The sequence below is a fragment of the Haplochromis burtoni genome, unplaced genomic scaffold (assembly GCF_018398535.1).
Source record: "Haplochromis burtoni strain Fernald_Lab_line unplaced genomic scaffold, NCSU_Asbu1 Contig_297, whole genome shotgun sequence".
NCBI classification, from domain to species: domain Eukaryota; kingdom Metazoa; phylum Chordata; class Actinopteri; order Cichliformes; family Cichlidae; genus Haplochromis; species Haplochromis burtoni.
The window spans coordinates 529,091-545,437 of record NW_024582658.1 but is presented as its reverse complement, the minus strand read 5'-3'; the positions used below and the strand labels follow the sequence as shown (position 1 = coordinate 545,437).

At 41.9% G+C, this 16,347-nt stretch overlaps 2 protein-coding genes across 7 annotated transcripts in view; one reads left to right on the top strand and one right to left on the bottom strand.

Moving 5' to 3' along the window:
• The window catches only part of kiaa1522 (KIAA1522 ortholog), a 40,060-nt gene extending 32,271 nt beyond the window's left edge, over positions 1 to 7,789 (top strand). For 4 of the 5 annotated variants that reach the window (XM_014339592.2, XM_005940879.3, XM_005940881.3 and 1 more), the window contains 8 exons: positions 455 to 613; positions 811 to 854; positions 964 to 1,099; positions 2,976 to 3,083; positions 3,176 to 3,339; positions 3,450 to 3,620; positions 3,753 to 7,188; positions 7,567 to 7,789. In XM_014339592.2, the coding sequence (XP_014195078.1) occupies positions 455 to 613; positions 811 to 854; positions 964 to 1,099; positions 2,976 to 3,083; positions 3,176 to 3,339; positions 3,450 to 3,620; positions 3,753 to 7,188; positions 7,567 to 7,607 (4,259 nt within the window). In that variant the 3' untranslated portion in view covers positions 7,608 to 7,789. The remainder of the gene's footprint in view (positions 1 to 454; positions 614 to 810; positions 855 to 963; positions 1,100 to 2,975; positions 3,084 to 3,175; positions 3,340 to 3,449; positions 3,621 to 3,752; positions 7,189 to 7,566) is intronic. The other variant, XM_005940880.3, reaches the window with a different exon arrangement.
• Positions 7,790 to 9,135: 1,346 nt separating this feature from the next.
• yars1 (tyrosyl-tRNA synthetase 1) lies at positions 9,136 to 14,363 on the bottom strand. 2 transcript variants are annotated; one of them, XM_005940878.3, is made up of 14 exons: positions 14,232 to 14,363; positions 13,585 to 13,658; positions 13,355 to 13,501; positions 13,091 to 13,266; positions 12,844 to 12,973; positions 12,621 to 12,701; positions 11,348 to 11,440; positions 11,095 to 11,230; positions 10,897 to 10,982; positions 10,673 to 10,808; positions 10,466 to 10,584; positions 10,184 to 10,377; positions 9,944 to 10,085; positions 9,136 to 9,830 (listed from the first exon to the last, which is right to left on the bottom strand). In XM_005940878.3, the coding sequence occupies exons 2-14, from the start codon at positions 13,639 to 13,641 to the stop codon at positions 9,720 to 9,722; spliced, it is 1,608 nt and encodes a 535-aa protein (XP_005940940.1). In that variant the 5' UTR covers positions 13,642 to 13,658; positions 14,232 to 14,363; the 3' UTR covers positions 9,136 to 9,719. The 2 variants fall into 2 exon arrangements, with proteins under 2 accessions (XP_005940940.1, XP_042083968.1); XM_042228034.1 differs by lacking the exon at positions 14,232 to 14,363 and adding an exon at positions 14,114 to 14,189.
• Between the last annotated feature and the right edge of the window lie 1,984 nt (positions 14,364 to 16,347).

The following is a 16,347-nucleotide window of genomic DNA, read 5'->3' as shown; positions in this document are numbered from 1 at the left end:
TAGTGCAAAGAGTTGATGTCTCACTATTGTTTTAATTCTGAATAATTCTGGATAAATGCTGTTGCCAAAATTAGTAGTTCTGATGTTACAATATGTGTGAATAAAGGTTCTGTCACACAATAGGGTTCCAAAACAAATTGATATAAACTCGATATAACTCCAGTTCTGTGAGTGTGTTGCCCCTGCTCTAACAGGCATAAACCGGTGGTTTTGTGTCTTTGTTGTTAGCTGTGCCATCCCATTGACCTTGCCCTTGAGCAGGACAGTGATGGGTAGACATCACAGTTGTTGCAAGACATGGTTGGAGTGCAGAAATTGTTTTTTATAATATACCTGGACGTTTCAGTGCACGTTACAAAATTAAGACCATTCTTTTTGGTGAATTTCAGGCATTTAAAGGTATAAAATACCAAATAGATTTGACCTTTACTATTTTTTCTTATTATATCAACAGCTGGTCCCAAGGTGAATGAAGACCAGAAGAGGCTGACAGTCCATTATACAGCCTCGCGGCACTACCAGGAGAATGTTTTCATTGAGGGTAGCAGGCCTCAGTACTTGGAAGACCTGCACACTGAAGCTCAAGAGGGACTCAAGATACAACAGCAGGAAGGTAAGGCACATTCATTTGATTCTTGATATCAATATGACATAACATAACATTTTGTTAGGTCTTAAACTGAAGATTTTTGTATATCCCACTTTTTTTTTTTTTTAAATCTATGGTTACATAAATGATTGCATGTCTATATAAGAGTGATTGTATATGGAGCTTCAGTTTTTTCAAACTTGTCTGTTTGGATCTCTCAGAACACAAGAATGGAGGGAACTTTCCTGACAGTGAAAGCATTGCTGTAAGTGCCCTAAAAGCTCTGTGGATCATTTTACTCGTTATTCCTCAAAGCAAAGACAGCTACCTAACTACACACCTCTATGTGTGTCGGTATGTGTGTATCCCTGCAGTCCACAGACACTCTTCATCTGGAGGATATCAATTCCAAGGATGGAGATGCATCTCCAGAGTCAAGAGACAACTCTGGGAATACTGATAGCACAGTAACCTTTGCTGCGATGACTAGACCTGCACTTACCCGCCAAGGCAAGAAACAGCTCTGCTTGTGTGTGTAGAACTTGGAAAGGAGGGATATGTATTGCCTTCATCTTAGAGGAATAGGAGCTAATCATAGTGCCCATGAGAGCAGTTTGAGCTTTGTTCCTGAATTTACTGCTTTATGGTGAATCATAGGTGGGTACTTATTTAGCATGCACGTCTCATTCCAGCTACTTGGTGCCTCTGCAGTTATGGTGTGAAATCAAAGGAGGAGGAACTCGATACACAGACACACACTCATACTAACATACTCTTATGCACAGCTGAAGATTTTTTTTCTGTAACTCAAAGAGTTCTAAACATCTAAAGACATCACAGCAGCTCTACACATCACAGCTGAAGGGGAAAGCGTGCCATTCTGTGTGTGCATGCAGGGAGTCTAATTGGTATTCAGATCATATATTTACAAAAAAAAAACTTAAAAATTATCAAGAGAAGAAAAGTGCCTAATATATTTTACTTTATATATAATATATTTCACTGCTCCCAGTATTTAAGCACTGTTCTTACTGGCCACTTTTTTGGGTGCACCTGTTCAACTGCTTGTTAAAGTAAGTATCTAATCAACCAATCATATGACAGCATTCCATGTAGGCATGTAGACATGGTCAATATGATCTTCTGAAGTTCAAGTCTCAATCTCTGCTGCCATATTAGGATTAGGAATGTCAGAATTTGGCATAAATAACATGGAAAGCGTGGTTCAGGTTGGTGGCAGTGGTATAATGGCGTGTTGGATATTTTCTTGCCACACATTCTTGCCCCCTAAGTTCCAAATGATCATTGTTTAAGTACCACAGCCTCGCTGATTATTGTTGCTGACCATGTCCATTCCTTTATGACCACAATGTGCACTTCTTCCAACAACTGGAGGTTGAAATTCCATGTCACAAATCATTTAAAATGAATTTCCTTAATATAAAATTGAGTTCATTGTACTCAAATAGCCTCTAAAGTGACCAGATTTCAATACAGTAGAGCACCTCTGGGATATGATGAAGTGGGAGATTTGCATCACGGCACATCTGCAGCAACTACATGATGCTATCATTTCAATACTGAGCAAAATCTTGTGTCCAATGAGTGTACAACTTTTTTTAGTCATGCCAGCAATCTGGCCCTAAGATTGATCATCTCCCTTAAATATGTCAGTACATACTGGAAACATTACCATTAATCCTATATAGATATCCATGGCGCCTACATATGTTGTTGAAACACTGACCTTTCCTTGAGTGCCATCATAAAATGTGCATACATATTTAGAATAAGCTGCTGAAACTGGCTGCCAGCTCGGAATATTTAGGCATTAAGTATTTTTCTTAAATTTGTTTTTATTTTTCCAGAATCTGTTATGTATTACTTGAAAAACTAATGACATTTCCATCCATTTTATTCATACTGTTTGGTACTAATTGTCACTCTAATGGGCTACACCAAAAAGTAGAAGATTTTTAACCGGATACTTGCATCCCATTACTATGCTAGGATAATCATTATAGGCATGCTAGCATGTTGGTGGTAACATCTAGCTTAGGTAGAGCCTTAAAGAGCTGCAAATATGAGATTAGATTCTTAGGAAGGATTAGCATAAACTTGCTCCTTCTCCCTGGTTGTGGGAATACCTGAAATTTGCTGCCACATTTGTCATAATGACCAGAATTAATCACTAAAAAGGACAGTCAACAGAATTTCAATTAGCAGTTAGCATGAACATGAGATGGGGCTTTGGCAGTTCTACAGCACAACACAACCTGCAAAGCAAAGAATTCACAATTCAGTTTTTAATGTGCGGCGAAAAATCAGACAAGAATATTGAAGCCTGAAATGTGCACATGTGAAAGTTTTGCTTTTTTACTTACAGGTTCTACATTCAAGCCCCTGAATCCAATCAAAAGACAAGATAAGAGCAAGAAGAAGACCAGGAGAACCACCATCATGGGTATTCCCAACCAGGTCCAGAAAGAACTTGGTACGCTCAAAGTATTGTTCTTTGTTGATGATGAACTAAAACTATATTACCATGTTACTAATGGTGCTAACAGTGATATACCTTTTTCACAGGCCTAAACAGAAACTCCACCTTTCAGCCGCTTGTTTCTACTGAGGTCTCTGTCAACACACAGATCAGTAACAGCCAATCATCAGGTGTCATCACCATTTCTACAGATGATGGGACTCCAGTCGCAAATAAGTTGGGAGCAAGGGTACATGTTTCAGAGCTGGAGGTAAAGAGTTATTCAGAAAGAACCTATTCATTGTAAATAGCTTTGATATATGTTATAAGTTTAATATGCCTTTTATATTTCAAGAATGGTCCACTCCACTCCACTCTAAGCAGGCATTCAGAGGTGAAGAGCTGGTGAGGAAGCATCTCCAGGACCACCAGGACTTTGGTTCCCATCTCTTTCCCACCTCCAACCTAAGACCCAAGTCTCTTGCAGTACCTGGCATGACAACATCCACCTCTTTATCTCCTTCAATGTTTAATTTCCTCCAGGAACCCCAGGTAGGAATTAAATCAAGCTGTTAGATAAGAAAACTGTCTTTAAATTAGTTGTGTGAACTTTGTTTTTAATTCCTAGTTGATTATTGGCGATTTGTCACATTTACATGTGAAACATTTTCTGTTTTCTTTCAGGGGCCAGTGATGTCTATCTCTCCACAGGCCACTTACTTGTCTACAATCATTCCTAATGCTATAATGCCAGCATCGATTGAATTCATTGAGATTGACCGCAGTACCAGCCGGACTCGTGGCAGCAGTGTCAACCATGGCAGCAGTGTCAACCATGGCAGCAGTGTTCGCACTGTAAGCAAAAGCAGCCTGGCATCTGGGGACTCGGCAGTCAGCCCCTTGCTATCCAGAAGATCAGATGGTGACACTTCCCAGACAAACCATTATCACAATGACTCCACACTGGCCACATCAGCTTCAGGGTCAAACTGGAGTGAGTCAAAGTCTTCTGAGACCATTATTTCAAACTCATCCCCACTGTCCTCCAAGGGTAGCACACAAAGCAGTAACTCTTCACAGAGAGTATGTCTAAATGGGCAAACCAAACAAACTGCTGGGGATCAGGACCTTGTTAGTTTCCGTAGCTCTGTTCATGCGATTAGCAGCCCTAGCGGTAAAGGTGAAAACCTTGTTACAAGACCAGCAACAGAATCTGGTGAATCGGTGGCAGTGGCTGCTGGAGAAGAAGCAAAGAATAAAAAGAAACGTAGCCTTTCAGTTATGAAGACCAAGCAACCTCCAGCACCACCACGTAGATCAAACTCTCTGCACAGTAATAAGATTAGAGGTAACTCCAGGGTGGTTATTGTGGATAACAAAAGTCTTAATGACTCTGCTTCTGGGGAGGTGACATTTACTAGAGAGAATATTGTACCAGAGGATGAGACAAAGTTGGTTTCTACAAATAGCACTAAGATACCCGAAGATGTATCAAACTTCCTTAGGTCAAGCTCTCCAGATTCTTCCACCAATCCTCTGAGTTCTGCTAAGGCATCTTCAAATGAAGATGGGCTATCTCCAGAATCTAGTTCCTCCCCACAGAAAGTTCCACCAGAGGATGGGAAATTTGAACGGACCATTTCTCCATCTAGTGGTTATTCTAGTCAGAGTGGCACGCCAACGCTTTCTCCAAAAGGGATCTCCCCAACCTCTCCAGACAAGCAGAAGAAGAAACCAGTCAAGCCGGAAAGATCAGCGTCGCGAGCCTCATCCTCAGCAGCATCTCCTTCATCCTCAGTTACGTCTTTATCATCTGGAACATCTGAGCTTGCCAATACAGAAGTTTCTGTGTGTAGCTCAAATCAGCCTCCACAGGGATCTTCACCAACTGTTGCTACAAAAGACCTTGCACTGAAGAACAATACCTCAACTTTTAGAGAGGAAGTAAATGAGCTATTGAACATCCCACCACCTCCTAAAGTCAAAGCACCATGTCCTCCTCCTCCAGAGACATGGGTCCACAGCAGACGCACCTTTGAGCTCCTCTGTGGGCCTTGCCCTAATGTTAAACAAAAAGCAGCACAAGTACAGGAAAGCACAAGTAACGACACAGGAACCCAGACTGAAACTAGGAAAGAGATGCAGGTTTTGGATCAAATTCAAACAGCTACAGACAAACCTATCATAGAACTTTCCAAAACTCAAGCAAAGCCTGAGTTACTATCAACAATGCATCCTGACAGAGTTCATGTGGTGCAGGAGGGTAAGGAATATCCAGAACAAGAAACATCTTTCGTCCAGGACAAAAGAAAAGCAAGCGTAGATGTTCAGCAGCAAGAACAGAGTAGTAGCTTTGTAATGAAGGAGCCAGAGAGTCAAGGGACAACTCCAAAGAAAGATCCCCCTCCTGTCATGAAGAAACCCATGACACTACTGCACAAAGGGGAAATGGTCTTGGCGGAGAAGTCAGTGGAGAAAGAGAACAATGTAACGAGTGGCACAGCAGAGGTCACTGTATCTGTGGAGAACTACACGTCTTTAGAGAAAGGTGTGACAGCTTTATTTGACGAGAGCAAGGCTGAGACGGACAGAAGTGAAGTCCAGTCCATGCAAACACTTTCAATAGAGGTCCCCAGAATCAATAAGTTTTCTCCGCCACCTACCCCTCCCCCAGCATACCACCCGACACCGCCTCTATCAAGGAAAACACCTCCCTCAGCAGTATCTACACCTCCAAATGATTTACAAAGGGTACAGGAGGAGATCCACATTGTAGAGTCCTCCTGGCCACCTCCACCACCTCCTTTGGAAGGGGACTCTGTATTTGATGGAGTGGATGAGGTTGACTTTCCTCCACCTCCTCCTCCATCCATCATAACCGAGAGTGCACCAGATGTGATGGCTGGTTGCGTCACAGAGTTGGGCAACCCTAATGTGCAGACTGTACAGAGTTCAGATTTGCACCCAACTGTTCCACAACCAGTTATAAACGACACAGAACCAGTGATTGACGTGCAGGTTCCAAAATCTATAGCTTTTGAGGAGATTTCTTCATCTGCTTTAGAGACTGTATTGCCTCCACCAGTGGAATCGCCTCTTATACCAAGTATGAAAAGAGCAGAAAGCCCAGTACCAAACACAGCTGTAGATCCTCCCGACAGTTTCCAGAAGCGAGGTTCTCTGCAAATTGAAGATCCCCCTGTGTCCATCAGTACTCAGTTTTCAGCTCTGATTGTGCCTGTAGCACCTCCTCTACCGTCAGATAATTTAACTCATGGAGTTAATTTCAGAAGACATTCCAGCCTAGCAAATCGAGATGCCAGGACCAAGGAGCTCCTCTCCCGCCACAAAAGTGTTCCCATTCCCAAAGAGGATGCTAACATACCTCTTGTCACCCCTTCCCTGCTTCAAATGGTTCGCCTGAGATCAGTCAACATGACCGAAGATCAGGTGCAAAGTCCGCCAGAGGACAAGTCCACAAATGAGGAGGCACCAGTTAAGGATAATTCCCCAGTTTCTATCCAAGGATCTCAAAACATTCCTCAAAAACCCATCCGCAAGTCTTTGTCACTGAAATCTCCCCCTCAGGCCATTAAATCATCCTCTGTGACAATGACCAGTCCTTCAATGCGCTTACAGGAAGCCATACGAATGAAAACTGCAGCAATGTCTTCAAGAGATGGTCTGCCCTCCAAACTGGGTGTGAAATCATCAACATACAGCTGCGTCAGTGACCCAGGAGCTTTTTCACGGAAATCACACGAAGGGTATGACATGCACAAGTCTCCAGCTTCTACTGCTAGCTTTATCTTCTCTAGGAGCACAAAAAAGGTTGTCATAGAGACTGCCTCATCCCCTGACGCTCAGGCAAATCTAAAGCAAAGCTTGGCAGCTGAGCTCATGCAAGTGTCCGATCAATCCAAGGCTTCTGTGTTTACATTTGATGGAGTGAAGTGCGATAAAGTTCCTCCACCTGTAGCCAAGAAGCCGACGCAAAGCAGCATCAACTCTTCACCGAGTCTTCCGAATTCTTTGTCAAAGATGGAGGTCAATGTCAAAGGGAATGGAGCAGTAGTAGGAGGAGAACATAGGAGTGGAATAAACCTGTCTGAAACAACAAGTAAGTTTATCATTATATTTGTGCCTTCATTGGTGTTTTTGCTGCTGAGTTTGCAACAGCTTCAAGGTTTGTTCTGTACCAGCATGAATAAATAACTCTTCCAACTCTTGCCATGAAGAAGCAGAATGCAAAGCAGAGGTTGCAGAATAAGAGTCACCTCCTGCACAAGCCCAGTACAGATGCTGCTGGTTTGCCTACAGACGTTTTTTTTCTCCAGTTAAATGCGCAAGCATGTGCTTTAATTAACCGTAACCTGAAGCTCGTGATCATGTCTCAGTAATTCGATTAGATTAGGAAGGAATACTCATCAAGCGTGTTCCTGTAACTGTATTATGGTGATGCTATAATGTCTAACCACCACTTGTCTTCCCCCTCCAGCAACCAGAGTAACAGCGGACACAATTGAAACACTGTTCTGAAAGACTTCTTTGGTGATTAAACAAGAACCAGGCTGATACCAGAGGAACAGAAAAAGGACAACTCACAAGAGAGACTGACTGACATTAAGAGACATTAACTAAGTGTTTGTGTGCATTTCCTCCAAAAAGCCTTAGCCTGTATTGGCCTTCCTTAATATTTATGCAAAAAAAAAAAAAAGTATCACTCCCAATTTCTTAAAATAGCTTTATTCTGGAGTATTTTTCTAAAAATATAGTTTATGTCCTACTGAGGCCCCTCAGGGTGAAGCACTGTACATTGGCTGAATTGCAAATATTTAGCTTGTGTTAGATCGCCTCCCAGAGGTTCCATTAGGTAGTTGTAATTTCAACTCAGAGAAAACGACTTGTCTTCGAAAAAAAAGCATTTCTGTACATAGATGGTCTGTTTCCCCCTCCTCTTGTATTATATATATTGCAATATTGTCTGACAAAAGCATCCACTGTGGGACAGGATATCCATTCCTTACTTAGACTGAGTGAAGAAATTACTGAGCTTAGCATCATTCACGCTTTTTGGTGTGGAAAGCATTTGTCAAAAAGGGATGCCGCATACTTAAGAATTCAGTGTTTTTGTTTTCCTGAGATGCACTTTTGTAAACAACATATGCTAAATAGTTCAGACTTAACAGAATAAAAGCATCTAAATACGGGAGTAGGTGAAATATCAAGTAGATGCTTTTTTTTTTTTTTTTAGCAATTCTTGGGTGACTGCAAAGCCAGCTCATCAGTATCCTATTTATTTATGTGTGATTGTTTTCACCAGTAGCACTGTCAGTCACCTTTTCCTACCAAATATGAAATATTTAAGAATTTGTTTCATCTGAAAACCACCTTTAAGGCTACGACTGGGGTGACTGGCCCTGGAGGACCATTACACTGGAGCAGGATGTCAGTGTTTTCAAAAGCGGACCTATTATTGTAATCCCTGTGAACCAAAAGCTCAGACATCACGCCTCAGTTTCAGATGGCAATTTTTAGTTTTGGATGTTAATGTAAGTGAGAGTGGGGAATCTCAGGCACACAGCACTGAGTACACAGGCCTGTTAAGGAGCAGCCAATCAGGAGAACGTTTGCTTAAACTGAGGGGAAAGAGACAAAAACAACTTGTTTCAGATGGTTGATGAATTAAAGCCTGGGTTTAAAAAAATATATATCATTAATATTTTGAACTGTGAATCATGCAAACTACTTCATCCATTGATAAAGACATGCAGCTGAAACTGAGCACGATGGGTCCACTTTAATACATGTTCTGTAACTCTGTTAGCCTTTTTATGGTGGAAAACAAATACAGCTCAATATATTTGCACAAAACTTTCCCCCTCTCAGAATCATTGATGAGTGAATTACACGGACTCCTCACACAGGGTCAAAAAAATCTCTGTTTTGCTGATTATAGAGAAATATGTGCAGTTATTACTTCTATAAATAAAATTTAAGTGTATTAAACTGTTTCCTGTGTTCATAGTTCAGAAACTTTCTCACGGATCACAAATGATATTCTCACTCAGACTTCAACCAGTGTTTATTACACATTAGAGATGATGATGCATGGTTTGATTATAACAACTAATGTTCAGATCTGGATTTCTGTGCAACATTAGTCAAAATACAACCAGCATATAGTACAAGGCATATTGATTTTTAGATACATAGGATGTTGGGAACCCATAAAACTATGCTTAGTAAGCAGATTTGGCAGATTGGCCACAGTCCTGATGTTCACATTTACCATGAAGGCAAACAGTAAAACAGGTAACTAAGAAAACGTTCAGTCCCTTTTAGGAAACCCGAGATATTTTTCATTGGCTACTTCCACGAATAAGCTATAAAGACCAGAGTCCTTTAACTGAAAAAGCCCTTTCTTCCCCCATATGTGTACTAGTAACACTAAACAACTTCAAAGAAAGGAAAAGTAATGAATCAGGTTTTCAGAATTTGTCTAAGAGAGTTTAAAACATGTAAGACACAAGGCATCATGTGCCGTCACTCTTCAGGAAACATCCAGATGAAGCTCGATGCTGCTGCCATGGCGACTCGATGGAAGTACTGTTGCTGTTGCGAGCAGGAGCAGCTTCAGCGTTTGCGTGTTTAACTGATGTTCCCTCCTTTGAGCGTCTTACATGTGATCTGCCCCAGTTTGGTCATCAGCTGCTTGTCTTTCCACTGAGCTACACACTCGTCTGATATCTTTAGGTCAACCTAAAATACCAGATAACACACATGATTTTATAGTCTGTACTTTAAATGTTAGCTCTTTAGTAGAGGGGGAAAAATACAGCGGTTTAACATTAAACATACATAAAGACACATACCTGGAGTTTGTCCCACACCTTCTTCTTTGGGTTAAGCCTATCATCTGGCTTGCCTGACTCATACCCTTCCACAAAGACCCTGTCCCCTGGCAACGAACCTTCTGGAGGATCCAGAGGCTCCACCTTTCTGGGCTCGCCCTCACTGGAAAACAAACAGAAATCGGAGGAGTTGGAAATTTAAGCTAAATTTCACTTTGTGCAAAAAAACAAAACAACCCAGCCCCCAAAAATGAAACTCACATAGAGGCACACAGCAGCATGGCTTGAGACTCGATCCCACGCATCTTCTGGGGTTTCAGATTGCACAGCACCAACACCAGTCTGTCCTGCAGGTCCTCCTGTGAAATGTAGGCCACCAGCCCACTGACTACCGTCCTCGGCTCAGGCTCTCCTACATCGATCTTCTCCAGGTACAGAGACTCAGCGTCTGGATGCTACAGAGGGGGGAAATTACTTTTAAGTTCCACAGTGATTATCCAATGATGTAAAAGTTCTGATTATAATGAAATGACAATAACTTACCTTCTCCACACTGAGGATCTTTCCCACTCTGATGTCCAGTCTGGATGGAGCCAGCTCATCGTCCACTCCTCCACCACCATCTCCTCCTCCTCCGGCCTTAACGCCCTTCCCTCCTGCTTCTAATAACACACAAGTAAGACAGTATTAAGTCTTAGTATGAAGCCACTCCCGCTTTAAGCCACAGCAGCCACACGGTTTGACACTGACTTGTCTTTGAGGGATCAGGATAGGCGTCGCTGGTAAGTTTACGGAGCTCAGGAGACTCGAACTTCTTTCTAATTGGCTCCAGTAGCTCATTTAGTGCAACCTCCACAGAGGCCTTCAGGTCTCCAGGGTGGATTATCTATAAACAGCAGTTAACAACAGGTTAATTCAGAGCTCGTTACGGGAAGACTTCATTGTTCAAATAAACCAGTTAAGGCGTCCTTCACCTCTGCAACGAAGTCCTTCTCCACTTCCTCAAACGCACTGTAAACTTTGTCTCCGCCCAACTTTGCATCTCTCTTGATGGAGAACACTGAAACACAACAGTGCAAATGATCAACTCATTTGATTATTCAAATTGATTTGCCGAAAAAAAAGGAAGTCTGAAGCCAGGTTTCAGGAAGAGATTGAAAAATTGTTTCTACCTCCTCGTAGAGGGAAGAGAACATATTTGACAAAAGAGAGAACTCCATTGTTCTGGATGTTGCCCGGCTCACAGAAAGCCTTCTTCAGCTTCTTCTTTACATCCTCTTTGGAGTCCAGGAGATCGATTTTCGATTCCTGGAAGCAAAAACAGATAATAAAATGGAGATGGACGACGTGTTGAGAAAATTTCCCGTCAAAATCTTGAACTCCAATCACTTCCTTCCATGACAAACTAAGTTTATATGACCTTACCTCTTCTGAAGAGCTCATCTTAGCCCCCGTCAGCCCCGGCACCATCGGGTTCATCAGGTGGGCACGTTTAGCGTAGCCGAGAGAGGGCAGGTACTGCCGAACAACACAGGTTAAAAGCTTGAACAGCTGAACGTTATCAATTCTGTACTAGTCTGTTATCACACTTTCACATGTAACTAAATATAGAAGCTGACATGAGAGAAAACCTTAAAATTCTCAGAAAGGTAAAGAACTGGATCTGACGCTCTGATAATAACAGAATAAATGTTCTACATCTTCTATAACAGAAAAACTCGTTTGGCTTTTTGTGAGAGCACCACGACCTTTGAAGCATCAAAGTCAGGCTAACTTCGGGGTTAAAAAAGTAATCCCTACAGCACACTACATTCATAAGAGTGCAGGAAGAGGAAAGTAAATGAACTTCCCATTCCTCTCTGGATGTAATATAATATATACAAATAGCTCAATTATGAATATCCAGAATATCACAGAGATGAAATATATATGACTGACACTTAACTCTAACCAGTAAAGTTGGTTTATTTGTTACTTTCACTTTAGAAGATGTTTAAAAAGGGTGTAACTATTGACTTTGTACTGTGCCTTAGATGGACGAGTTGTACTGGGATATAAGCCACAAGCAGGAATGATTTCTTTTGTCACTTGGTGGTGCATTTGTGGAATCTCAGTCTCTCGTTGAACGTGCTCCTGTGACTAGCCAGCACGTCATGGAGTGGGTGGGAGGTATTGTCCACTATTTTCCTCATCTTATATATTATAAGAGATATTTTTATATCTCTCGCGGATTTCCTCCTTCAACTTTGTTTTCATATTCTCAGTGCGTTTCTGCATCAAGTAGTGAAACCGGTTTGATGTTTACCGTTTACTTTCATAGTTTGCAAAGTGCGTGCCGCTTACAGGCAAACCACTACCACACTATTGGCATACAGCTGCTCCCTTTTTAGGTAACAAATCGTCATTGGAAGCTCACACACCGCTCTCGCACTCAGACATAAGTGGGCTTAGGCCATTGCTGCCCACACTAGCAAACAGAAATGCATCACTATATCACCAGTTTCACAAGATATACCAGTGTTATTGTGGAAGGTATGATAAGTCACAGCACTAATGTACTGGATTCAAAGGAATCCAGTACATTAGTGCTGCTAATGACTAAAGAGTCATTAGCAGCTGTGCGCTGCTGGGAGGCTGCAGAGGACTTGAGCTAAAACTAAAGGAAAAACGTCTGTAAATGTGCAAAGGTGTAGGATACCTTCTCTGCCAGAGTGAAAATCTTCCTCTGGTCAACACCTCCAAACTGAGCATCCACTTTCAAATACTCCTCATCCAGAGCCTGAGGGCATGAGGAAAAACACAAGATACGGTTACTGTGAATAATACTAAGCTGTGACACGGACACATCTGAGAAACTTCAACTACTGCATTGTCACAGTGTGATGACACCAGCATCTCAATTCTATGAACAGCATTACTACCTGTAGGCCGGGGTACAGCAGACCACTCAGGAGAGGATGCTCCACCTGTTTCACCACCTCAGCTCCAGCCTTCTTAGCATCGTGCTCTGTCACCATGGAGGACAGGCGGTACACATCCAGAGTGTACTCCCTGGAAAACATGGTAACACCTACACGTTCAGTATAAGCTGCAGCTACAGGCAAGTTTTAAGAGACTGTAAAGTTGAACAAGTGGATGTCAGATCAGCCTCTGAATCAGCAAACAGACCTGCTGAGCTGGAAGTCAGTTCCTTTGACAAACTTGAGTTTATCCAGAGGCACACTGATGCTCTCCAGCATGGCCTTGATAACCTGCTCGTAGTATTTGACCCTGAGCTCCAGCAGCTCCCAGGGAGCTTTCATGTTGTCTAGGTAAGCATGCAAGTCTGCAAACAGAACAGTGACCTAAGGAAAGGTAGAAGAGGGAGTAAAAAGGCTGTTTTAATTTAAGAGCAACTACAAATAAAACCACAGTCAGCTCTGCCACACCCACCTCACATCCAGCTTTGAGGAAGTCTGCTATCTTAGACATGGGGACAAAGTAAGCTACGTGGGGTTTGCCAGTGGTTGCTGTGCCCCAGTAAACCCTGAGCGCTCTCTCCTGAAGGACCTGCTTCACCTTCTCCTCTCCAAGGACCTCCTGCAATACACACACACGAGCAGAAACATGTGAGTGTGACCTGTATGCTCCAGTAACAATGAGCAGCTGCCTGCGTGTCTCACCTGGAGGTTCCTGGTGATGAGGTTAAATTTCTCATCTGGACTCAGCTGATCTGCCATGGCGCTGGGTACTCCGACTGTAACACAAGCACAGTGGTCATCCTCCTGGGGTTCTCAATAAGGGAGTTCCAGTTAAATCGCTTTCGGTTTATTGTTGATCTTGGCTACAGACAGGTATGACTAACATTCGCCTGACTGCCATGTTTTTTTCCACTGAAACAAAACAGTAATGCATATAGATTTTGCGCGTTTTAAAAAATTAAAAATACTGCAGCTCAGTTTGCTGTCTATAAGCCGTATTCATGTAATAAACTTCACTATGATGCTCCATAGGCTGTGCAGGCTAGCCAATGAACATAAAGGTAGTTTTGAAAAAGACGCAATTAGCCGAAAAATTAAAAATGAAAAATGAAAAAGCACATCTTTTCCCGGTAAATTTGCTAAAATTCAGCATGTAGCCTACAATTTAGCTAACTTCCACCGATGAATGAAGGATCTAATTAGCGAGAAAACCATGTGCAGCTAACGTTACCTATTTCCTGTGGTTATAATCGATTCAGCTGCTTTTTTCTAATTGCTACATTTTTTTTTGTTTATCTCACAGCAATGTCGTTCTACGGTAAAATCACACTGCACAGTAGTCGACTTACCTCAAAACCGTCTTCTTTCAAAGAGTCCTGGATGAGAGAAAACCGGCTGAACGGACCTGTCAGTGTTGCATCAGCGACAGCCCCCACTCTGCTATCGATTCTAGGCGGAAGTAATCGAGTTCAGAGTGCAGGTCCTACCGGTTGGTAAAACTTTTTTCTTTTTTGCCCTCCAACATCCTTACACTAGGAAATGAGATTTATTGAAAAACAACGATGATAAATCATTACATTTCATATAATGATCAGAGCGTTACAAGTTAAGTGTTAAAAGGCTCTGTCCACTTGTTTTTTGGTTTGTTTGTTTTTTTAAGAATTGTCTAATCGTTGTCTGAAACTGAAAGTTTAATTCCTGTCAAGGCAGTAGCAGTAGAGCCTGAAAGATTCCTCCTCTTTAAAAAACAAAACAAAACAAACAAAAAACAGTCCTTGTTAGGACTGTAGGAAGCTTTTTACGCACTCACAAAGACAGATATATGAATGAACAGAGAAGCGTTCCAAGTAAAACTGGTCTACTAAAGTTTCTGACATCTGAATATTTGCTTAGACTCAATTCTTTCTCTTGTCAGATAAGTCTAAAGGGCCTAAAGAGTTCAGTCTGCCACTTTTAGATCTGTGCTTGTAGTAAAATTAAGAACTCATTCTGCTGTTGGAATTTGAATTTCAGTCACCTCCAGGATTTCTTGGGTGCGCTTTAAAAGTGCTCCAGACCCTCCTGTCACTAAGGCACTCGGTGTGTTGTGTGTATGACCAATGTCACCCTTGACTTTTAGTGAACTGTTTCTGGAGCAAGAAAGAGGCGGACCCCAAGGGCGTAGATTTGGCATGAACGGAAGGGACATGTCCAGCGATTATTGAATTGTCCCCACCAATAATTTGATCTCTTCGAGTAAAGAAAAACAAACCCGATAGAAAGAAAAACAAACGATCTGTCAACGTCTCATTCACCCAGTGGTGCAGAAAGAGTCCTACGTCATGTGACAAATATGGCCAATGTGATTGGCTGTGCCTTTCAGGGAGCTCTGTTTAGTTTTAGCAGCGGCAAGCCTGCGCAGTGAGGACCTGAAAGGAGGAGAGCAGGATGGCAGCAAAAAGGAAGAACCTGGATATAATAAAGTATTTGTCAAAGAAACCTGTAAGTCACTTAAGGTCAAGTTCACTCATAAAATGTGTCCGTCATAATAACGTTACAGGCTATGCTAGGCTTTGGCCCGCATCAATCTAAAATTGTATGTAGCCATGAATAACGTGTTTTGGAAACTAACTGCACAACAGGCGGCACTATTAGTTCTCTCAGTCTCAGAGCAGCATTTCTAATTTTGATTGAAACTGTCAGAGAAAACGGAGCCTCGAGCAAGCCAGGATATTAGTTTACAGAGGCTGTTAAAATTATACGTCTAACGTTAAAATGTTGGTGACACAATAATTTCATCCTAATGGTACTGACATATTCACAGGGTTAATTTTTGAGACAAAATGTCATGAGGTAGTCATGATTTTGCAAATATTCCACCTTGTAGTGCAGTTTGCACAAATTGTTTTTCAAATGCACTCACCCTACAAACATTACTGATGAGTCAAGATCTGCACAAATTGACAGAAACACTGAAGCAGCTCCACATTTTATTCTTATTGTCATGTATGTCCTATTTGTCAGGTGACAGAAGAACCAACACAAAGCTCAGAGAGTAATGGTGATGCAAGATCACAGGTGGAATTGGATGATGACTTGTTCATTACTGTATTTGAAGCACATGTGTGACTGCATGTATTTGGAATGTCTCACTGTTATTTATCAGGTGACAGAGGCAGCTCTGCCATGTTGTAGCTCGGACAGAGGTGAAGAGGCGAGGTCACAGGTGACTGACTGATGATTTGGTGCTATAGATTAACTAGTATTTATTATCATAACAATTGTTAGGCTGCTGATGTAAATATATTCATTAGTGTACATTTGACAAAGAATCTGAATTGACATGTCTCACTTTTTATATGGCACGAATCAATGTGTTATTTTATCAGGTGGCAATATGTCCTAGTGCAGTCAGAGGGGAAGAGCCAGGGCCAAAGGTGAGGCACATCAAGCACATAATAATAATTTTAATCTGAGGATAAAACG